Source organism: Pongo abelii, chromosome 1 (genome assembly GCF_028885655.2).
Source record: "Pongo abelii isolate AG06213 chromosome 1, NHGRI_mPonAbe1-v2.0_pri, whole genome shotgun sequence".
Classification (NCBI taxonomy): domain Eukaryota; kingdom Metazoa; phylum Chordata; class Mammalia; order Primates; family Hominidae; genus Pongo; species Pongo abelii.
The window spans coordinates 182,716,271-182,741,598 of record NC_071985.2 but is presented as its reverse complement, the minus strand read 5'-3'; the positions used below and the strand labels follow the sequence as shown (position 1 = coordinate 182,741,598).

Genomic DNA, 25,328 nt, shown 5'->3' with positions numbered 1-25,328 from the left:
TTTATATATTCACTTCCTAATCAAATTTTCTTTTATGGAAACTAGTACGAAAATAATCACACTCAGATTCAGCTGCCTTGGCGTCTTCTATACTGGTACTGGAGTTCTTAGAATTATTTCTATACTAATGTTGAACTACAGTTGACCCTTAAACAACATGGGTCTGAACTGTGTAAGTCCACTCATACGGAGAGGTTTTTCAATAGAAGTTATACTTAGTGTGCCTGCCTCTTCTGCCTCCTCTTTCACCTCCTCCAGCTCTTCTGGCTCTGCTTCCTCTAAGACAGCAAGACCAACCTCTCCGCCGCCTCTCCTCAGCCTGCTCTACGTGAAGGTGACAAGAACAAAGACCTTTATGATAATCCACTTCCACTTAATGAAGAGGCAATACATTTCTTCTTCCTTAGGATTTTCTTAATAACATTTTATTTCTCTAGTTCACTTTATTAATGCGCTATATAATACATATAACATACAAAATACGTGTTAATCGATTATGTTATTGGTAAGACTTCTGGTTATCAGTAGGCTGTTAGTAGTTAAGTTTTGGGGGAGTCAAAAGTTATACCTGCATTTGACTGTGTCAGGAGTTGACACCCTAACCTCCACGTTGTTTAAGAGTTAACTGTAGTTTGAACTACACTAGTTTGTACTGGTTTGCAGTATTTACTATACTATATTCATCATTACTTTTATGTTTCAATGAATCATTGTTGAGCCATGATCCATTTTGGGAAGCTAAGAATATAATTAACTTAAGCAAGGAAAAATGAATGTAAATCTAACAATAACATATGAATGACATGAAGTTCAGATGTCAGAGTCAAAAACCTCTGTTAAATTAATGCTTGCCAAGACAAAACAATCAATGCAATCAATCCTTATTATCTATTAACAGTCTAATAAATTGTAACAGATATGATAAATTAGATGGGATTTAGAAGAATATAATTTATCTTACATTCAAAATGTGAAATAAATGTGAACAAAAATGAACCTGTTGCTTATTCATACCTAACTGCTTGGGAATCTTAGTAGATAGGTACTCCAGTAGTTCAGGAATCACACTGAGAAACATTGCCCCAGAAAAAAGAACCTAGCATGTAGCAGGAAGTCGAAGAATAGCTGTTATTATCTACATTCTTACCTGTTCTACCTGCCTTGTAGCTTGAGAACATGTCTGGCTCACCCTGGCTAGGTGCTCCCTGGGCTTCATCCACCTGATTAGTTGATAGACTTTATTGGAATTTCTGGGTTGTAAGCCTAAGGACCTTGTTTATCTTGCTCACAGCTGTGTTCTTAGGCCCTACACAGTGTCTGCTATACACTAAAAGCTCAATAAATATTTATGAAATGAATACATAAATCAAAGTGAGAGAAATTAATTTTCTGTGATTTGGGCCTAAGAAAGGAGAAAAATCACTGGATAAATAACTATTTTTCTAAGCAGAATGTAGCTACCTTCAGAAAGGCACCTATGGTGTGGTTGGCTAACCATTTAGTAACCTAATCATCAACAGTTAACACAGCCCTTTCTCCTTGAAGTTACTTTTAAATATTAGAACTTCTATAACTTTAGCAGTTTCAGTGGAATTCTAATGTTTAAAAATATCATATTTTTGGATTTTTAATCTGACATATAAATTTATATACAGCTATCTCAGGGAAAACTCTCTTAACAGAACTACTGACCAGTGAGTAGTTTTGCTAGCTTTAAGAAGTGGTGTGTGTGTGTGTGTGTGTATTTTTTAAAGAATAAGAGTAAAATCTCCTTTTAAAGGTCTGTTTAGTAAGTTTTACTTTAATTTTTGTACCAAGAGATTGTTTTTGTTCTCTGTGTCTTGAGATGATTTATTCCTGCTTTAAAGAAAACAGCAATAACTCACCGTCATAGAGAGTAGGATGTTACCAGAGGTTGGGAAGGGTGGTGGCGGGAGGTGGGGATGTTTAATGGGTACAAAAAGAATAGAAAGAATGAATAAAGCCTACTATTTGATAGCACAACAGGATGACTACGGTCAATGATAACTTAATTGTATACTTTAAAATAACTTAAAAGAATGTAATTGGATTGTTTGTAACTCAAAGAATAATGCTTGAGGAGATGGATACCCCATTCTCCATGATGTGCTCATTTCGCATTGCATGGCTGTATCAAAACATTTCATGTACTCCATAAATATATACACCTACTGTGTACCCAAAAAATGAAACAAACAAATAACAACAACAACAACAAAAAACAAACTGCAACAGAAGCCAGAATCAGTATTCTGTTTGTCATTGTTAGCTCTGCAAACAGAATGGGTATGATGGTGGTGAGATTTTAAACAGAGGAAAGGAAAAGGAATGCACTGCTGAAAACAGACTAAGACAAAGCTTAGGGGAAAAAAGTTACACACTTGTAGCAAACAACAAAGCCAACAACTTCCTTTGGCAACAAAAAGGCTGCTGTGAGGTAATAAACGTATCTTCCCTACAGTGTGGCAACGCAGTTTTTAAATCCTAAATTAGAACCCTTTAAAATAAGCCTAGAATGCCCCTCTGGCATATTTTGCCCATGTTCCACTACTGTATTCTTAGAATTCCTAGAGATGAGAATGATGTAACTGCCCTTGAAATCTGCCCTGATCTCCAACATCTGGATTGTGATAATTACCGAGCTATTGTTCAGATACAAGTTAATCAGAGAGGTAAGCCTGGAAGTGAGTAATCCTTGCAAGCAGGATAGAGGATTATAAACAAATTTGTGTTGAATGAATAAACAAATGAAACAATAAATAGATCACGAACTAAGTATCACAAACTCTTGATTATCAGAGTTTCTAGGTAGCTTAAAAAATAGTGCATATAAAAAAATCAATCCATTTACATGTTAGAAAGCATCTATTATTTGGAATCAGGCTTTAGGCAAAAATAGATTCTAAAATGTCGCTACTGTAATGTAGTAATACTTGTTTTCCTCCTCACCCACTCTTTGCCAATAGCCCCTCATTAAAGCAAAAGATTTCTTTGTCCCAAGGACCTAGTCCAGTGACATGTACTTGGTAGGTACTTTGTAAACCTTTACAAAACCAAACTAATACTACTAATGAAAATGTCTAAGAGAGAAAGCTATAGGCAGTTCTGTCAAAAACAGAGATCTATATAATGTATATACCCTGGTTAAAAATAGAGCAATCAGTGATACAAAGGTTAGTCCTTTCTGGGCCACTGAAGAGTGATTCAGTGTATAAATATGGTTCAGGCTTGGTTTTATTTAACAAAAGTTTTAAACATAGGTATTTCCGGTTGTGCTATGGAATCATCAAAGTGATGAATATAATTTAAAGTTAAATTTAAATAAATTCAGGCCTAGGAAGCCAGCCTCCAAACCTGTTCACTGATTTAATTTTAATTTCAAACTTAAGTGAAGTCTTATTTCTAATTTTTTAAAAATAAAGGCAAATTCACAATTACAAGGGAGAGTGTTTCTCGTCACATATTCAGCAGCTACCAAATCATTATTGTCTATGTATAGTCCAAAAGAAGTCTTTAAAGTTAGAAATGCTTTTCTTAGGAACTCTATTATAACTTGAGCTATAACTTTCATGAAGACACTCTAAAAACAAAGAGAAATCCTTACCTCTTGCAATTAAATTTCAATAAAAATTTCAATTATATGGAGCATTGGGTTTTTCCTGTAACCCTCATATTAAATTTTGTGCTCGGTATTAAAGGAATTAAAGTCAATTTCTTTACTAGTGCATTATGGGGAACACAAATTAAGATGGAAAAATGAACTGGGAATAAGCATGCAAATATTGTGTATTCATATTCTTATATAGCATAATCTGTAAATCTGGTACTAATGAGACTCAAGATTTAAACGGCTGAAGAATGTTTTTAGTGAATTATTGTCAATCAATGCCTCTGTTCCAGGATAAATGTAATCTTGAAAGGCAAAACACCTATTATTACAAATTCCTAACTAAGTACAGTACTTCATTATTTCAAAATGTCACTGTCAATTTATAGAGTAACATATAAACATCTTTCTACCATATATCTGAATGCCTTTCCTTCAGAGTAAATGAAACACTGACTATTAAGAAAAAGTATAAACCATATTTTTATAGCAATAGAAGATACCTAGTGAGCATTAAAACTCTATAAACTAATTACAGTGCTCCAAATTTTCATATTTGTTAATGTGGGTATATTGGGTTTCATTTTTTAAAAATATTTTAAAATTTATCTTTTTGGTTTGTTTGTTTTTAAGAGACAGGGTCTCACTCTGTCACCCAGACTGGAGTATAGTAGTGCAAGCATAGCTCACTGCAGCCTTCAACTCGTGGGCTCAAGTGATTCTCCCACCTGAGCCTTCTGAGTAGCTAGGACTACAGGCATGCACCATCATGCCCAGCTAATGTTTTAAAAATTTTTTTGTAGAGATGGGGCCTTGCTATGTTGCCCAGGCTGATCTCAAACTCCTGGCCTTAAGCCATCTTCCTGTCTTGGCCTCCCAAACTGCTGGGATTACAGGTGTGAGCCACTGTGCCGGGCTATACTTGTTACAGGGTCCCATGTTGTTGCCCAGGCTGGAATACAATGGCATGAACATAGCTCCCTGTAGCCTCAGCTCTCCAAGTAGCTGGGACTACAGGCACGCAACATCACCCCTGGCTAATTTTTGTATTTTTTGTAGAGATGGGGTTTCACCATGTTGCCCAGACTGGTCTCTTAAATCCTCAGCTCAAGTGATGCACCCACCTTGGCCTCCCAAAGTGTTGGGATTACAGGTGTGAGCCACCCCCCGGCCCTGGCCAGGTTTTATATCATTGTAATCAAACATTTTTTTTTCAAGTTACTTTATTTTATGTAAATTCAAATGTTCATTTATTCAATCGCTTAACAAACATTTACTAAGTGCTGACTTTGCCCCAGGTACACTGTTAAGGGACAGACTTACAAACATGAATATGGTATGACTCTTGCTCTTAACAAACTCACAGTTTAATGTAATACAGGGATAAATAAAGTAAAATACAATAGTTCAGGGTTATATTAAAATTGTCTATATGTTTCACATTTGCAATACCTAAAGGATAGTCTATTAAAACTATCCTTAGAAACTTTTCATCGTTGTTCAGAAATAGAACTCTCCCTTACTTGTACTAGGGAAATCTTTTAAAAAGAAATTTAAAACAGATAAATTAAAAATGATAATCTTACTAATATCTGTTAACATAACATCTCAAATTAACAAATGCTAATATTTGTTTCATATTTTAAGGCTATTTTCTAAATCCAGAAATTTCTTGAATGATCCAAGTAATAATGACTTCTTGAGATAATTATTTATAGCTCCTACCAGCTATATGGCCTTGGACAAATTTACTTAACTTTGACTCTCAGTGTTCTCATCTGAAAAGTATAGATAATCATACCAATCTGTGCTAGATTATCTGCCATTTACCCCCTCAGGATCCATGTTCTCTACACAGCTTTTTGCCCATGGAGGCTCTCCTACCTTCCAGCTTCTAGTTAGGCTAAATTAATAGGGATAATAGCAGAAGATTAGAGAAGGAAGGTAAAGCTATTCCCTAGTTTCCTCTCTATTAGGCCACCAAGGTTGGCTATATCCTTCTGTCAGAAGCAGTCCTCTCCATACAGCACCCTCTCCTAGGCTTTCAGGCCTAGAGATGATAATGGTTCCCTTTAGCCTTGGGGTCTATATTATCTTCTGTTGATTATTTTTTTGAGACAGATTCTCACTCTGTCACCCAGGCTGGAATGCAGTGGCATGATCTTGGCTCACTGCAACCTCCACCTCCCAGGTTCAAGCAATTATCCTGCCTCAGCCTCCCGAGTAGCTGGGATTACAGGTGCACGCCACCATGCCCAGCTAATTTTTGTATTTTTAGTAGAGATGGGGTTTTACCATGTTGGCCAAGCTAGTCTTGAACTCAGTGATCGACCTACCTCAGCCTCCCAAAGTGCTGGGATTACAGGTGTGAGCCCCATGCGCCCAGCCTCTTCTGTTGATTTTTGAAAACCCTGCCCACATCTTTAAAAATGGTCACCTTATTAAACTCTTCTTAAATAACCTAGTTTAAAAGTGTCTATTTACTGCCAGAACACTGATTGATATACAACTTCATGGGTTATTTTGAGGATCATATGAGATGATGATTAGTGCTTAGCCCAGTGCCCAGCACATGATAAACACTAGGTACGTATTGAACACTATTGTCATCAATAATGTTTTTATTATTATTTTATTTGAGGTTCTATGTTCATGTTATCTATAACACCTGAATATGTTTAGGAGGTTGAGAAAACACCTGAATATGTTTAGGAAGCTGAGAAATTCAGAATGCTGGAGATCTTTTGCTAATTCTCACAGTACTTCAAAAATATATTCAAATGTAAAATGTGTTTATTGCTAATTAATCTCAATATTTAAAAAGAGCAAGAGGACAGTAAAACTGGTGATAAAATCCATATAGTAGACACAATTTCCTGGACTACAGTTTCTTCTACAAACATGCTTCTGAACTAATTTCTTGCAAATTGACTTCCTGTAACCACCCCAAATCTAGCAAAGTGTAAATAGTCCATAAATTAAAACAAATTATTGGGTCTTGGGGTCATAAAAAGAATGGACTGAAAGGTAAACTCCATAGCATAAAAACCCTTGGTAAATTTGGAAATGCATCTTCATCATCCTTATTTATTGATCATATCATAGGCATGTATCATCATTTGACAAATTACCTCATCAAAATCCTATTAAAGATCTGCATAACCTTACCTCGTCCTTTATATCTTCCTGTTGTTGGGCTGTGAAGATCTCCATTGCAGCCATGAGTCTCATCATTAACTCATCTACTGTTGTGTTCCCTAAAAACATACAGAGATTGCCAAACTTTATATAATCTTTTTATATATAACTTCAAATTATTAAAGTATTAGAAACTGGAAAGTCATTCTAGAATTAACCAGAAAGGAATAATCAGTCTAAAAAAATTACAGTTAAAATACTTTGGTGGTTTTATTGAAATGTTTCTTATGTTCAATAAGAAAGAGTAGTATACTGGCAGTTGAAATTTCGGAACAGTTATATTTGAGGGAGCAGTTTCTTAATGAGAAGGACTTTTAGCACTATATAGAAGAATGTCCAAATCATGAAGTTCAAAAGTTCTGTCAAATTATGAAAACATATCTTGTTAATAACACTAGCAACAACTACCAATTGTTTATATATCACTGATTAGGCTAAGCACTTTTATACCATCTCATTTAATCTGTACAACAAATCTATGAAGGATTCATCATGATTTGGTTTTAAAGAGAAGAAAAATGAGTCTTAGAGAGCTCAAAAAAACCTGTCTGACTAAGGTCAAGCTGGTTAAGTGGTGAGGCCAGAATCTGAAACCAGAAGAGGCTGACTTGAAGCCTGTCCTCTTTGCCGCCCACCTCAGTCTATTACCTTTACTTAAAATTATATTCTATCACCAAAAATCCTCCAGTGAAAGAAACAGTAATTCAATTTCTGAAAAAAATGATTTCTTTTTTTGCCCAATTGATATTTCTCCCTTTCAGCTGCTTTTAAATGATTCTTATGATCTCTATAAAGAAGGTATTTTTAATGTTTGATTTTCCTTAATGTCATTTTATTCCAACCAAGTCCATAACAAACATATAGCACATATGTGCCATTTCCTGAACACGTTTAAGTCATTGTTATTTGCTGGGGATGTACCTACAAAAGAAAAATTCATGAGGATATATAAAGATATGACAATTGTCTTCTCTCAAACCTACAGGCAGAAAGAGTTAGGTTTTCTTCAAGGCTTGAGAAGGGATCTTCTTCCCCATTAATGCAACGGCCACCAACAGGACAATAAAGACAAAGCATTCTTGCTGGCATTTTTCCAGAGGGCTTGACTAACATGATCTTTCAGTGGTCCTTTCCCTAATTATCCTTATGACCATTGGCAGCATGGGTTTAGGGAACATCTATGGTCCTTGGCAAAAGAAATGATCTAATTTGTTCACATCAGTACTACTCACTCAGTAAATCAGTTACAGGACAAATGTTATCTTGGCACTAAGAAAACAGAACCGGTTTTATAGTCAGAGTTCTAACTTTAATTCCGTTACTTATAAGCTATATAATCTAGTACCTGGAAATTGGCACATGACAAAGGCTTTAATGAATATTTATTCAATAAACAAATAAATGAATAAGTGAATAAATGGACTGTAGCTCTCTAAGGATGAATTTCCTTTTCTCAAAACGGAGATAACACTATGTAATGTTCTTAGAAGGAGTGGAGATAATGTAAAGTATATACAAATCATTGGTAGTTAATATTAATAGATATGACAGATGACAAAAGTTTAGGAGCCCCTTCAATGTAGATTTTTTATTCTTTTGAGACAGGGTCTCACTTTGTTGCCCAGGTCTCAAGTGATCCTCCCACCTCAGCCTCCCAAGTAGCTGGGATTACAGCTATGTGCCACCACACCTAGCCAATGTAGATTTTATTATTAGGCAAGTCTCTGGGTTTCTATGTTTTATTTAAAAACTGTAGTGGCTAAGACTCAGAGCATGGGAAATGGGTACTATATGGAGTATACTGGAATCATCAGTGGGAAACTACTACAGTTGTATAGGTTGACTACATACTGGCCATTAATTTTTAGGCTTAAGTCACTGCTTATCAGCTATGTTTTAGCCCTAACTGGAAGGATCCATTGCCAAACTGGACTTGTAGGTACTACATACTTAAGCCCTTATTGATCAAAGACAGAGAAAAAGTATACCAGTTAGTGCAGTTCAGGGCAAACTTACTCTTTATAGTTGATTGCAGCAGTTCTCAAACTTTTTGGTCTCAGGACCCCTTTACACTGTTAAAAATTACTGGGATCCCCAAAGAACTTTTGTTTATGTGGATTATGGCTACTAACATTTACTGTGTTAGAAATTAAAATAGAAATATTTAAAATAAATTTATCAATCCATTTAAAAGTAACAATAATAAACCCATTACATGTTAATATAAATATTACATTTTTATGAAACATGACTATTTTCCAAAAGAAAAAGTTTAGTGAGAAGAGCAGCACTGTAACATTTTTGCAAATCTCTGTAACGTGTGTGCTTAATAGAAAACAACCATATTCTGTATTCTCGTACCTATATCTACACTAACCAGTTACAATATATTGTACTGGTTGAAATTTACGAAGAAAATCTGGTCACACAAAGATATGTAGTTGGAAAAGGGAGAAGTATTTTCATAAATGTGGATATTCTTTGATAATACACTTAAACTGACAAGTGTAAGTTTTCTTCAAATTAGATGCACATGGAATTTGAAACCATATCAATGAAATCTGTGTACTCTGTTATATTAAAATCCATTGCCCTTTGAAAGGATCTTTTATCTATACATGATTTTATAATATACATTGGTCATTTGTAAAATATTGGTTCACTGAGTTATGCATCTCTCTGCTGAATGCTGACACACTTCATTATAGGATATTAAAAAAAAAAAATCACAGAAAACATCTTGGCAACTACCCAGGCTACATAAGCATAGTTTGCCTGTCAGTAATATTTCCAAGTAAAAATAATTTCTATAAGAAATAAAAAGCAAGTATTTCAGTGTAAGCAACCACACCAGTGCTTTTCTTCCAGACCACCAGTATACTCTAGTATGCAGAAGTGCTTTACTCATACCTCCCATTGTGCCACACAAACTATTAAAAGGGTTAAAATTTAATAAAAGTAATAATTTTTACTGCTTCATCAAGGACATTCTTAAGGCTTTTTCTTTTCTTTTTTAACTAAATATATGGCAATGAAGAATATGACTACTATTGCAGTTTTGTGTTATGGTTTTGATTCGTGCTAAGGTGCCAAGAGTTTTTATAAACGATTACTTTTGAGCCACTAGTGCAAATGTCAACACAGTAAAAAAGGCAAAAAACAAAAAAAAAAAAAAAAAGTCTTATTACAGTTAGGAAAATAATTTTGACCTTACAGATATCTTAAAAGGGTCTAGTCTGATGTCACATCTTGAGAAACACTAGTTCTTGCAACATTGCCTCTGACAGGGAAAGCAGAAATGAAGTGTTATCTTCATTATCCATTTACCCTATGCAAATCAGTTCCCCTGGAGGTCTTTTTAAACACTGTTTATGAAATTGAATGCTCTAGTTATAGAGAAAACATAAAATGCTACAGGTCTGGTTTTATTTGGGTTTTAAAGGCACTGCAATTTACACAAATCCCCTCCTCCCAATCAGACTCAAATGGAGGCAGAAATTAGTATCCCAGATACAGTTTTAGTTTGAGGCACTTGAAAAACCTTTTCCCCAGTGGCATAGAGAAGATATACTGTTCAACCTAAGCTTTGTAATGAACAAGGTAATATTTTACACCAACCCTTGGAGGGCATTAGTAACAGTAAACAAAACAAAATCATTCACTTCTTTTTTGGTAAAGAATGTGCACTGTGGTTAAATTCACAGGCATCCCACAGCTTCGTGCTTCAGGGTTGCACCCTAAACATGGAATCATACAAATAAGAAGAAACAACTGTCATTGTGAAAAATTCAATCTTCAATATACAGTGACTGGATTTTCTAGATAACGAAAGATAAGTACTTCTTCCAATTAATCAACATTATAACAATAAATCAATAGAAATAGAAATGTCACACTTGACAACTGATTATGTCCTAATTGCTAGATTATATAATTTAGCAATTCTGAACATTTAACTTGAACATCCTTTGCCCCAAGGGTTGTGCAATTTTATTAAGATGTTTCTTTTAGATTTTCATGCAGCATATTATTTTTTATAGCACCTATACTTTTTGAAGACGTTTTTCAGGACGTTCTATATTTTCAAATGCAAAGATATTTACTAATAGAAATATTGTCAGCTTCGGTGGAAAAACTATAAAGTTATCACATACCAAGAAGGCTTTACTCTCCTTGTGACATGTACTTTACCTTGTATCACATTCAACACTTCATTAGATGATCGCTTTCCCATAATAATCAGGAAAAGCGGAAACTGATCTGTTTTTTGAGTCCGAATGGTTTGTGCCACAACACTGCCAAAGTGTCTATTGCACATAGTGAGAAATCTAAAAGGAGACAAAATACAAAGTAAGTTTTGCTTTGTAGTTTAATAGATTTACTAGTATTTCGGCAAAGAACTCACTGTGTTATTAGTTATGTTAAATTAGACAGCCTGCCTGATATCAATATGTAAAATCTTGCTATATTGAGTTTTCAAACATATCTGACATAATATAGAAGTGATTATCATATAGAAAAGCAGGAAGCATACCCTAAATGCTGTCTGGGGCTGACAACATAGGATTCTTTTCTTAGTCTTTTTTTTTTTTTTTTTTTGAGACAGAGTCTCTCTCTGTCACCCAGGCTGGAGTGCAGTGTTGTGATCTCGGCTCACTGAAATCCCCGCCTCCCGGGTTCAAGCAATTTTCTGCCTCAGCTTCCTGAGTAGCTGTGATTACAAGCTCCCGCCACCACACCTGGCTAATTTTTTTTGTATTTTTAGTAGAGACGGGGTTTCACCATCTTGGCCAGGATGGTCTTGAACTCCTGACCTTGTGATCCACCTGTCTCAGCCTCCCAAAGTGCTGGGATTAGAGGCGTGAGCCACTGCACCCAGCAGGATTCTTAGCCTTAAACACTACAACACTACCGTTAAACTATGAGAAAAACAAGCTAAATTAATTTCAAGAGGATAAAATTTCTTAAATAGAATAATATAGTGTTGTACAAAGATAAACTGACTAGCATCATCCTAAAAAACAGAATTTAGCAACATTTTCACAAGTCTTCAGAATCAAGAACTGTACTTTACAATTATGTTTTCTCCAGTAGTAGTAGGTCTTTTAGTTTCATACTTAGCATGAGATAAAAATAATAATTCTAAGCTTTTGACCAAAAAAAGCTCTGAGATATTAGCATACTGAAGTCTAGCATTAGTATTCTTAACACGATCTGGAATAAATGAAAAAACTGATAAAGCTTTTCTCTTCTATTAGAGGACTGTTTGAAATTAGCATTTCTTTCAAGAGAAAAGGGTAGCTTATGATATGTTTTCAGATCTGATGGTAAAAAGTAAATGTCATAATAATAATGAATTATGAAAGACCAAATGCAAATATAGAATGCTTTAATAAGATCCAATTTAATAAAGTCTGTAAAAATAATGGACTTTTAATAACACAGGTCACAAAAGGCAAAACAGTGGAAATTCTGGGGACTAGCCACTGGTACTGGCTTATTAATTCTTAATTATGTTCATGAAAGGCAACTTAAATCGTGTGTTTTCTTATGCCTTATGATAATATTTTAGGTAACAACTCCTTTGAAATGTATGTTCTAGCTGATGAGCAAAGTCCTGTTATCACATGCATTAGAAGTTAAATCTATTTGAAAAGACAAACGGCATTAAAATGTCATGTGTTCAGATTCATCTGATATCCAAATTCAAAACAGAACCAAATCTCTTAATTTTTAAAGCCAATACATTTTCTGTCTATAGAAATTCATCTCAGAAATTTAGACTGAATCCTCCATAAAATCTGTGCTATGACTATAGAAAGTAGGTGCTGCTAAGGGCCACTAGAACTGTTGGCAAGAGTGTTAAGTTAGCACCACTGCAATAAGTTCATTGGAAGGCAGGTTTAAATACATATTCAGAAGAGCAATAACCAGACCTCATGGCAATTTCATATCAGTGCCACCATGAAAATTCAAATTCTCACATTCCACAACTATGATGGGATAAAAGGTGTTCAAGCAGCCTAACCTTCTATACCAAATTTCACACCCATCTAGCTTAACTCATTGATGGGGATGTATAGATTGTGAGACTAGGAAATTAGGATCTTTTTGTGCTTTTTTCTAAAATATTTTGAGTCAGTCTTGACTCTGGCCTGATCATTGGCAACCTCTAAAACAAAAGATGTCAAAAAAAATAGGTGGAAGGTCATTTCCTACAAAAGGGAGTAAGTCCTTGTTGCTTTCACACCAATGGATTAATTAAGCAGATATAACAAATTACCTGCCCATAAGTGCTATTAAGTACTAGCTAAACAGGATACCTACCAACAAAAGAAAGAACAAAGAAATAAAGGAAAGAAAGAGAGAGAGAGAGAGAAGAGAAATAAAAAAAAGGGAAAAGCAGGCAAGTTTAGTGGTTTTAAGGATTCCATCTCAAGATAATTTTGCCTGGAAATTGTGTACTTCCCATATTCTTTTTGTGAAAATCAGCAAGAAGATAAAATAATTATGAAAATGTAGGTATCTTATTGGGTATAAAATAATATATAACAAAACTTTCACCACTATACAAAGCACGTTTGAGGTGCAGATCGCAAAGCACACAGCCATTCAATAAATTATAAAAAAAAAATAACAACAAAGTGATCAATTTTCTGCTAGTTATTGGAAAATCACTCTAATTTTTTGGAAGTAGTTGGGAGATACACAGGGATCACACAACCAGCTGACACTTTATGGTAGCCTTAACCAACAATTTGTTCTAATCAAAGAGAGACTTAAAATTTTAATTAATCTGATCAATCTTCCTAAAATATGAATTATGTTTGAGATTTTCAAATTGCAATCATCAAGAGCCTATAGGGCCGATGGACAGTATGAAATTGTAAAAATTCCTACTTGTCAGTTCATTCCATTATAATTAACAAGAAGGTGGTACTTCACAGTACAGATGTCAAATCTTTCTCATGGCTAGGAGACTCTGCTTCTTCCTCCCAAGATCATTCATGCACAGGGCTACCATTTATAACACTACCAGCAGCAAAAAATTCAGTTCAAAACATTAGAAGGAAAACAGATGGGGAAAAACCAGTCATTTTAAGATAAAATGCGTGGTTCTCGTAATTGTGGTATTTTCTTCCTTTTGAAGAGATAAAAGTGTACCAGTGCATCCAGTGGCAGGGCCAAAGTTGTCAACCCAACTGCACATGGCATTCATCAGAGTTAGATGTCATGAAGTGATAAATGGTTTCCATAATTAAATTCCTGCAATCTCAAACCCAAAGTGGGGAAGCATGGGCAAACCACTCTATAACAAAGGGAAATGGCTCTGTTTTTAAATAATACAATTTCTGAATAAATCGAACAGCCTACCCATCATAGAACATTTGAGGAGGGGACTAACAAGTTGTCAAATCAACCCAAGGCCAAATGCTAAAATTACAAATTTGAAAAGACAAAGAATAAATACCCTCACTAACGGAATGATACAAGGGAAGAAGGGAGAGAAGGATGAAGGAAGGGTTGAGGCAATGAGTGAAACGAATAGTTAATCATAAGTCAGATATACTTTTATATTTTCCAGTTCTTGCTATTAGAAAACTGGTAAGATAAGATGAAATGGTTTTAACCTAAAGTCTGGAGAGAAATATAAACAGAATATCTGATGGTTAGCATATATTAATCACTTGTAAAACTTTTCATTGCTGAAGCATAGATATTTCCATCTTGTTAATGGAAACCAGGATTACTAATAAATCAGATACGGCAAAAAGTAATCTTGTTAAAATTCAAAACAGGATATTGTTTAATTTCTTTCAACTTAAGTCATAATTACCTAAATCACTGGCTTTCACCAAGCTGTACTCTAACATAAAATACATATTAAATGGAACCTAGCAATTTAGGGGAAGGGAAATGAAATTCCACAAATGCTCACTGCCTACCTACTGTATACCAGGTGCTGTAAAAGGAAGAATATTTGATAAAAAATAGAGGGCACAAAACTGTGAACTACTCTATTTAAGGGTTCCTGATTACTACATATTTCAGTGTGATTCCCATGAGTTTAAAAGAGCCTCAGGTATAAAGTGGGAGTAACACCTTTAAAACACTCGTCTTTTTGTAAGGATGAAATAAGTTAAGATACAGAAAACACTTGGACTTGTGCCTAAAATATGGTAGGCCCTTAAAATTGGTCGCTATTTTACTATTATTAAATGCATAATAATATTTAACACTTTTATCATCATTTCTTTTAGGATTAAAAATGATAGTTTATAGCTACAGGCCAGCTCTATGAGACTTTATTTTGCACAGGAAGATACATTAGCAAAGATTTGTTGACTAAACCAACACTGTCACTGTTTTTTTTTTTTTCATTCAGAAAATGAATGGGCAGGTATCAATATTTAGAAAATAAGACAATGTATTATAGATGCTGCATTTGTACAATACCACAAAATTTTAAACATTTACAACTGGATACAAAACTAAAATCACTATTTTCTTTTAAATACATTTATATTTAATTATAACATGGCAAAAGGTCAAGGGGGAAGTGGATCCATGTGGAAAGGGCATCCTCCCTTTATAACAATTTGCTCTCCTGGGAAGAAATCCATTCCTGGGATTGCTAACAAGAGGGAGAACCCACTACCATGAGAACAGTCAAGGACATGGTGGGTCCATGACCCAGACATCTCCCATTAGGCTCCACCTCTTACAGGTTGCACCTCCCAATATTTCCACACTAGGAGTTAAGGTTCCCATATGAGTTTCGGTGGGGATGCTCAAACCATAGCATAATCCTAAATCTTTGCTTTAAACTAAACTAAGTTAGGAAAACAGAGTGTATGACTAAGCTAGGGGAAACTAAAGGTAAAGGCAGTGATCCTAAACCTTTAGTGGCCTATAAATCACCTAGGGAATTTATTTAAAAGGCAAGTTCCTCAGCCTCATTCCCCCAGAGAAGGTGATTCAATAGATTTGGGTCAGGAAACAGCCTTTTTAATATGTCTCCAACCCCATCCCAGGTAATTTTGATGCAAGTGATTAATGGCCACACTTTGAGACACATTGCTTTCTGGACACAGGACTCTCTTTGTAAGACTTTAATCTGTCTCTGAAGGCAGTTCTTAAAAGAAGTCATCATAAAAATGTTTTGGGCAATGATAGCTTCACTGGACCAAGTGTCTAGTCTCCTGAGGCAACTACTTTAAAAATATTAATTCCCACTTGCTTCATTTGTATGGGTAAACTCCAATCTGATCTGAAAAAAATACTAATAAATACCTCAAAAGTCTGTGAGCTCCATGTGATGGAGGGAAAACAAAGCAGGGAAGGGGAGGTTGTAATATAAAATAGAGTGGTCAGGGAAAGTCTCAATGAAACGCTGACATTTGATCAAAGACTCAAAAGAGGTGAAGGAGGAAATGAAATATTTATCTCAGGGAAGAGAATTTCAGGTGTAGAGAACAGCAAATAAAAGACATTGAAGTTGGAAAGTATCTAGCATATTTGAAAGGTAACAAGGAGGTAACTATAGTTGGAGCAGAGTGAAGCATAAAAGACAAAAATTGATGAGTTTTATTAAATTTACATGGTAAAACACACACACACACACACACACACCCCCCACATAAAAAAACAAAAACAAAAACACCATAACGAGGCCAAAAGATAAATAACAAACGGGGAAATTTTCTGAATTCCAAACCACAAAAAAGAGGCTAATTTACTCATTATGTATAAAATTCTTACAAACTAGTAAGTAAAAGATCAACAAAAAATAAAGAAAGTTTCTAGAAATGGAAATAGTAATAGCACATAAGCATGTTAAAAAGATATGCAAAATTACACATACTGAATTTGCTAATTAAAGCTACATATATATATATATTCGAGATGGAGTCTTGCTCTGTCACCCAGGCTGTAGTGCAGTGACGCCATCTTGGCTTACTGCAACCTCCGCCTCCCGAGTGATTCTCCTGCCTCAGCCTCCCAAGTAGCTGAGATTATAGGTATGTGCCACCATGCCTGGCTAATTTTTGTATTTTTAGTAGAGACAGGGTTTCACCATGTTGGCCAGGCTGGTCTTGAACTCCTGATCTCAAGTGATCCACCTGCCTTGGCCTCCCAAAGTGCTGGGATTATACAGGTGTGAGCCACCATGCCCGCCTAAAGCTATATTAAAAAAAAAAAAAGAAAAAAGAAAAAAGAAAAAAAAACACTTTTTACCTGTCAGATTAGTAAAGAAAAAAAAAACTGGCTTTGGCAAGGTTACAGGAAAACCAGGAAAAAGTCACTACTATACACTGTTAGTGTAAGTGAAACTGATACAATTCCTTCATGGGCAATTTGCCAATAAAAATTATAAATCATACATACTCTTAACCAAGCATTTAGTCTATAGATATATTTTCATGTGGAAATCACCTATGTACACACAGTTAATTACTGGATGTTTGTAACAGCAGAATACTGGGTGTAACCCATCAATTACTGGATGCAGTAGCTCACACCAGTAATCCCAGCACTTTGGGAGGCCAACGTAGGGGGAGGAAATTGTTTAAGCCCAGGAGTTGAAGACCAACCTGGATAACAAAGCGAGACCTGCCTCTACAAAAAATAAAAAAATTAGCTGGCATGGTGGCATATGCCTATAGTCCCAGCTACTTGGGAGGCTGGGGCAGAAGGATCGCTTGAGGCCAGGAGTTTGAGGTTACAGTGAGCCAGAATCATGCCACTGCACTCCAGCCTGGGCAACAGAGTGAGACCCTGTGTCTAAATCAATCAATCTTGGTTAAATAAAATTATAGTATATTATGGAATTTAAAGAGATACTATGTAGCCACTAAACAGATTTCTTTATTAACTGATATGGAATATCTTTATGAAGTAATGTTGGTGATAAAAGGTAGGTATTAAATTGTGTTTACCATTTGTGTAAAACTGGGGAAAAATAAATACATATTAATTTGGTTTCTTTTTTTTTTTTGGTTTGTGAGACAGAGTCTCGCTCTGTCACCCAGGCTGGAGTGCAGTGGTGCAATCTTGGCTCACTGCAACCTTTGCCTCCCGGGTTCAAGCGATTCTCCTGCCTCAGCTACCTGAGTAGCTGGGATTACAGGCACGCGCCACCACGCCTGGCTAATTTTTGTATTTTTAGTAGAGATGGGGTTTCACCATGTTGGTCAGGTTGGTCTCGAACTCCTGACCTTGTGATCCGCCTGCCTCAGCCTCCCAAAGTGCCGAGATCACAGGCATGAGACACCGCACCCGGCCATTAATTTGTTTATGTACAAAATAACCTCTGGATGGATAAATAAGAACATTGCCTCTGGGGAGGGTCACATAGATATGGGTTTAAGAAGGAGACTTTTTATTACATACCATTTCATGCCTTTGAATTTTGATTAATGTGAATGTGTTAGCCAATCATAAAACTGGTAAAAGAGCAAGTCCCTTACATGAAGAAAAACTGCATGTAATCCCAAACCTTTAACAGTGTTAATCACATTTTTCTATTTTATATGAGTCTTCTGTTCAAATCTATCTTTTTTGCAGTGGTGTGATATTGGCTCACTGCAACCTCCGCCTCACGGGCTCCAGTGATCCTCCTACCTCAGCCTTTGGAGTAGCTGGGACTACAGGTAAATGCCACCATGCCTGGATAATTTTCGTATTTTTTTTCGTAGAGATGGGTTTCACTGCATTGCCCAGGCTGGTCCTGAACTCATGGGCTCAAGCAATCCACTGGCCTCAGCCTCCCAAACTGCTGGGATTACAGGCATAAGCCACCACACCCGGACCTCAAATTTTTTTCTAAACGGACAGTATAATGCCTCATGATGCAAATGCACATATTGTATGCATGTTGGAGAACACAAACCAAAGGTAATGTTAAGAAAACACAGGATGAGATTTTGGGAGAATTTAACCTAAAAAAGCATATCTCATCTGCCTGAGGCTTCCAGTAATAGTAAACTGTTAAATTATCTCAATAGATTAGTAGTCAGAGTTTGAAAAAGCCATGTAATTTTTTTTTTTTTTTTGAGATGGAGTTTTGCTCTTGTTGCCCAGGCTATAGTGCAACGGCATGATCTCGGCTCACCTCAACCTCCCACCTTCCAGGTTTAAGTGATTCTCCTGCCTCAGCCTCCTGAGTAGCTGGGATTACAGGCATGTGCCACCACGCCTGGCTAATTTTGTATTTTTAGTAGAGACAGGGTTTCTCCATGTTGGTCAGGCTGGTCTCGAACTCCTGACCTCAGGTGATCCAACTGCCTCGGCCTCCCAAAGTGCTGGGATTACAGGCGTGAGCCACCGCGCCCAGCAAAGGCCATGTAATTTCTTAATCTTTCTCCTTGTTGCCATCTAGAAATAACTCAAATGCAAAAGGCTTTGAGGCACTGAAAGTTTAATAACAAGGGTATAGCTAATCTATAGGAGACAATTTATCCTAATTTTTTTGAGGAACAATAATCATAAATAATAATTGGCTTTTTCTTACCACTAAGTAAGAACATAAACATTTAAGTACTTGAAAATTTCTTCATAAAAAGGGTGTTTACTTTTTCTCAAGTGTTGATCACAGATTCTTAGGAGGGATAATAGAGAACATCTAATTCAATCTCTTATCAAATGCAGAAATTCCTTCTCTAGCAACGTAAAGAAAAGATTCACTTTCCAGGGCCTGAATAAGAGAGCCCATTTATGTTTAATGCCATATAACATTTCTTCTGTGTTTTTGCCTTTTACCAACCAATAAATATTTATGAGGACCCACCAAATATATGACAAGATAAGACATGGTTTTTGTCTTAGCATAGTAAGAATATTTTGCCTTTGATAAATCAAGGCCCCCAAACAGTAAATGTAATCTAGTATATTACTGGGGCCTAGATTTAGTGGTTCAGATGAAGTGCTGGGGAAAATCAGAGAAAGGAACGGGTGCTTAGAAGTCAGGGAGAACTTGATGTTGTAAGGTGCAACTCCTAAGACAGCTAGGAGAAGAAGAACCATCGCTTACTCACCTCTATTCCTAGCACCTACTATATTTGTTGCATGAATGGGCCAATTCATGCTTCAATAACCTTTATCTTCACTATGACAATGTTGACCATACAATCTTCCTTTTTCTCTTCCAACTACTTTTGAAATCAGTTTAATTCAAAGACAGTCAGTGTGAATAACTACAGTCTTCAGGGCCCTTTTCACTGTGTTTCCACCTCCACAGGCCACTTGAACCCTCAAAATAAGCAGGTGTTGGCCCACAAGTTTATGATTCTAAACTTACTGTCTAATTTTTAGCAAACTGCACTTTTTATATAATTTCATCCTGTCACCACCCACTGACTGAAAAGATGACTTAGAAAAGGTGTAAAATATCCAAATATTAATATATTAGAGAAATTAGGAATTGCTGCAAGCAGCATAGTATTGTGGGAAGAACAAAGACTATGGAGTCGAACAAATCTGATTTTGTAAATTAGCTGTTTCTTTGGTTAAGGGCCTCAGCTTTCTCATCTATAAAAAGAAGATAATAATACCTACTTTTGGAATTGGTCTGTGGATTAATAAATACTACTTCTTTTTCTTTCTTTTTGTGTGCTTCAGAGTCAAAATTGGTTTTTCCACCCCCATCTCTCCAAATTAAAGGTATGGTGAAATGTTTCCTAAAATAAGTTACAGCACCGATCTCAGACTCAGATCACTAAACAGGAAGTTATTCTTTACACCATACTTGCCACTGTATTATACTGCTGCATAACTTCTAGAATATGCACCAACATCATTGTAATATAACGTCCTACTCAGAGCAGAGATTTAAAATGCATGTATCTCTACTTTAAATCTATCTATATATTTAACATTGTCATGTTCCCTAATTTTTTTCTAGCTGCCAAATTTAGAGACTTTGTTTTTTGTTTTGGATTTTTTTAAAGGGATGGGGTCTCACTCTGTTGCCCAGGCTGGAGTGCAGTGGCATGATCATAGCTCACGGAAGGCTTGAACTCCTGGGCTCAAGCGATCCTTCTGCCTCAGCCTCCCAAGTAGCTGGGACTACAGGCATGCACCACCATGCCCAGCTAAGTTTTAAAAAAACAAAATTTAAGGCTGGGCATGGTGGCTCACGACTGTAATCCCAGCACTTTGGGAGGCTGAGGTGGGCGGACCACAAGGTCAGTTCAAGACCAGCCTGGCCAACAAGGTGAAACCCCATCTCTACTAAAAATACAAAAAGTAGCAGGGCGTGGTGGTGGGCACCTGTAATCCCAGCTACTCGGGAGGCTGAGACAGGAGAATTGCTTGAACCAGGGAGGTGGGGGTTGCAGGGAGCTGAGATCCCACCACTGCACTTCAGCCTAGGTGACAGAGAGAGACTCCATCTCAAAAAACAAAAACGAAAACAAAAAAATTAAGAGACACAGACTTGCTATATTGCCCAGGCTGATCACAAACTCCTGGGCTCAATCGATCCTTCTAAGTAACTGGGGTTACAGGCATGAGCCACTGTGCACAGCCGAATTTGGACACTTTGTGATTTTTATCATTACATAAAATGTTTCAGCATCATTTATTTCAGGGTTGGTTGGTTTCTCTTGGAACCTTGACATTTACACATAATGTCCTTATGTATTTGAAAACAACTATCACCCTAATGGATATAAAAATGTGGGAGTGCATGGCTGGGCACGGTGGCTCACGCCTGTAATCCCAGCACTTTGGGAGGCCAAGGCAGGCAGATCACGAGGTCAGGAGATCAAGACCATCCTGGCTAACACGGTGAAACCCCATCTCTACTAAAAATACAAAAAAATTAGCCGGGCATGGTGACAGGCACCTGTAGTCCCAGGTACTTGGGAGGCTGAGGCAGGAGAATGGCGTGAACCCAGGAGGCGGAGCTTGCAGTGAATCGAGATTGCACCCCTGCACTCCAGCCTGGGCGACAGAGTGAGACTCTGTCTTAAAAAAAAAAAAAAGTGGGAGTGCTTCAGTTGCAATCTCACCCACAGGAGGAAAGTCTTAACAGATAAGTGACCAGGAAAACAGAATATTGGCATCTTAGTCACTCATCAAAGCTTTCAAGCAAGAGCTGATTGTAACCCAGCACTTATTAAGGCTCAATTGAGACAGCTGATGTTTAACACAAAGAGCTGAATAGACAGGTTGACTGTGTAGGCTTTTCCTCTAAACTTTATACTTGTTATGAGTTAGGTAATCAAAAAGGAGTATTTAAGGACCACATCACCTAAGCTCCCTAAAGAATTATAATTACTGAAAAAAAGATTAAATACAAAGCCCTCTGCTTTTACAGGGGATTTATATTTTAAAAATCTATTTAAAATAATCTGTCTTCTGCAAAACAACAGTAGAAGTTTATTGTCTATTACTTTTCCTAAGGACTCTCAAATAAAATCATGCAACAAAATTCTCCCTTGACTTCAGTGTCAGGAAATCTTGAGAAGAACTATTATGATTCCATATGTCAGACAACGAGAACTGTAAATGGTAAATGTAAATGCTCTCAGGTGTATGATCTGGCACATAAGAGAAATACAATAGATACATATGGAATGGACAGATGAATAAATGATTATATGCCTATGACATTTCCTTTCTCACCTTTACCTGCTGGAATTCTACAGCTAAACTTCAACTCAGGTGCTTATAAATATTCATATCTATTTGCTACTTTTAATTGGTTTTCATCCAATTTTATTTTTTATTTTCCTATTTTATATTGTATGTACAGAGATAATGAGATTACATTTAGAGATTATGTCAATTTTTTAAAGGAGGCAAACTGTAAATGCTAAATAGAAAAAAAATGCAGACATATACACAGAGAAGATAAGAGGAGCAAGAATGTTTTCCCAATTCAAGCACAGTATATGGCACACAGCTTAATGGTATATAGTACACAGTATATGGTACACAGCTTAATGAATACTTTTTTGGATAAAGAAATGAATAGATGGTAGAATGAATGAGACAGTAAAAAGCTAAAATTAATAATAATGAAGTAACTATCACGAGGAATCTGTGTCCCTAAAAACATGTAAATACCACGATTTAAAAATGTACACACCAGTAAACTTGCTTACAATACCCTATAAAACTTTAAAAAGTCACTTAGAAAGATGGTTTATGAACAATTAGAATACAGTAGCAATGAACGGCAGGCAGCATAGGCCATTAGGAACATACTATTCCCAAAACTAACTGTGAGTTTCCTAGAGTGAGAATGCATTAGCATTCCATAAATTTTGACTATCTGGATTTCAGTAAGGCATATAATAAGGTGTTCCAAAAGATCCTTTAGATAAGATTCAGAAATACAGGCTAAGGTAGACAAGTTCATTTGTCATCAGGAAATTGAATCTGTAGAATGCTACCAAATTGAGAGTAGTCTCAAATAGTTTACTAGCTGGCTTTGTCCTGTTAACATTTTCATAAATATCTGAGACAAATAAAATATTTACATGTAGATAAATGCACTGAGCACTTACTCTGTACCAGACTTTAAAATCAATCATCCCATTTAATTCCAATAACTCTCTGATGAATGTAGTTTTATCTCCATTTCATGGTACGAAAACTGCAGGCCAGGTGCGGTGGCTCATGCTCATAATCCCAGCACTTTGAGTTGCCAAAGTGGGCGGATCACCTGAGGTCAGGAGTTCAAGACCAGCCTGGCCAACATGGTGAAACCCTGTCTCTACTAAAAATACAAAAAAATTAGCCAGGCATGGTAGCGCCCGTTTGTAGTCCCAGCTACTCAGGAGTTTGAGGCAGGAGAATAGCTTGAACCCGGGAGGTGGAGGTTGCAGTGAGCTGAGATCGTGCCACTGCACTCCAGACTGGGCAACAGAGTGAGACTCTGTTTCCAAAAAAAAAAAAAAAAAAACTTCAGCTAGAGGGTTTAAGCAACTCACCCACCACAGTCACTATGGTGGCCTAGTGGCATAGCTAGAATTCCAATCGTGGTCTGAATAAATCCAAAGCTCATTCATATTCTTAATCATCATGATGTTCTGAATTCTCATAACATCAACAAATAATTATTTAGCATTTTAATAAGAAACAAAAGTGGAAAAGATTGATATAACTCTTATCCTTATAAAGCTTATATTCATTGGAAGAAATAGAAAATAAATGTTAAAGTAAGCAAAAGTAATGGCTTATTATGGAAAGTTCTAGGAGGGTGCTATGAAAAAGAATGATGGTGAAGCCTTCTTTAGAAAGGTTCATCAGACCCTTCTGAAGGAATATATAGACAGGACAGAAAAATGGGCTCATTTCTGTCTTTCTGATAACTTCTTTTATTCTCAAGCAACTAGTGGGGGCAGCTGGGAGGGGAGGTAGAGAGGGGAATGATATACTTGGGGAATGAAGAGTAGTGTGAAATAGATATCTCAGTTAGGCAAAGAAAACTAACTAGAGAATCCCAAATCCCAGTAGGCTTGCCCAGCATTATTGTGTGCTTATTTGAAGCTTGTGTTTATTTAAAAGAGAGAGAGAAAAAAGAGAAGAGAAGAGAAAGAAGAGAAGAGAGGAGAAGAGAGGAGAAGAGAAGAGAAGAGAAAAGACTGTGATTTTCTCTAGCTGTGTTCAACTGCAAGGGTACCGGCATACAGAAGGTGAACAGGTGGGTCTAACAAAATGAGTGTAACAGAGAGAGTTTAAAGTATCACAAGGAAATTATAATGATGAACCTCAAAATCTAAATAGGATGAGGAATATGAAAACTGGATATAGGAAAGGGTAAATGGAGTGAGAGAAAGGTCAATAGATTGGAAGGCATGAGGAGATAAAAAAATCTTTAGGACCAGTGATACTTGAACAAATAAATAGGAGTGGTAGGAAGTGGTGATCAGAGTCAGATGTTTGAAGTCAAAATATATGAGGCGATATAGTTTCTATTAGTGACCCATCTAAATGTGGTAAATACAGGGAAGAAGAAAAATTTTCTGGAGAACATGTCTAGGAACCGAGAGGATTATCAAGAATGATGACAGGAGTAGAGATGATAAGGACTTAAGACTCATTTGTGGGTGATAAAACTTGTGAAGGTCAATAGACAGAATCTGAACACCAAATGATCTTGTCAATCAACTGCATTAGTAAAGAATGGCAGAAATCTGGTTTAGCATCAACTCAAGTTGGAAAACAACAATGGGGTTTTAGAGGATTCCCTGAGTTCAACAGAAGCCCGCAATAAAATTTCAGATAGAACTGTGCATGTCACCAGACAAACCTCCTCTAGAGCACTATGCTTGATCCCAGCACCTTTAGAAGGGGCTGGGTCTAGACACACTATCATATGAAGAACAGTGAAAAGAACTAATTGTATTTGGTAGGAAGAGGCAGGGAAAATAGGACAAATGAGAGCTAGAGTTACACTGATAAAAGGCTATAATGCTATAGAGAAGTTAGGCTTATATCAGGTAACTGCAAAACCAGAACCAAAAAGGATAAAGTTGCGGAAGCTCTC

General features: G+C 36.4%; 1 protein-coding gene and 1 long non-coding RNA gene across 3 annotated transcripts in view; one reads left to right on the top strand and one right to left on the bottom strand.

Moving 5' to 3' along the window:
* Positions 1-25,328, bottom strand: part of FAF1 (Fas associated factor 1) — a 534,212-nt gene that overhangs the window by 93,438 nt on the left and 415,446 nt on the right. For both annotated transcript variants that reach the window (XM_002810838.5, XM_063712405.1), the window contains 2 exons: positions 11,018-11,154; positions 6,797-6,885 (listed from right to left, as the gene is read on the bottom strand). In XM_002810838.5, coding sequence (XP_002810884.1) covers positions 6,797-6,885; positions 11,018-11,154 — 226 coding nt within the window. The remainder of the gene's footprint in view (positions 1-6,796; positions 6,886-11,017; positions 11,155-25,328) is intronic.
* LOC129050937 (uncharacterized) lies at positions 2,608-24,476 on the top strand. Its single transcript, XR_008514855.1, has 3 exons — positions 2,608-2,693; positions 18,395-18,480; positions 24,347-24,476. It is a non-coding gene; the product is annotated as an uncharacterized LOC129050937 (long non-coding RNA).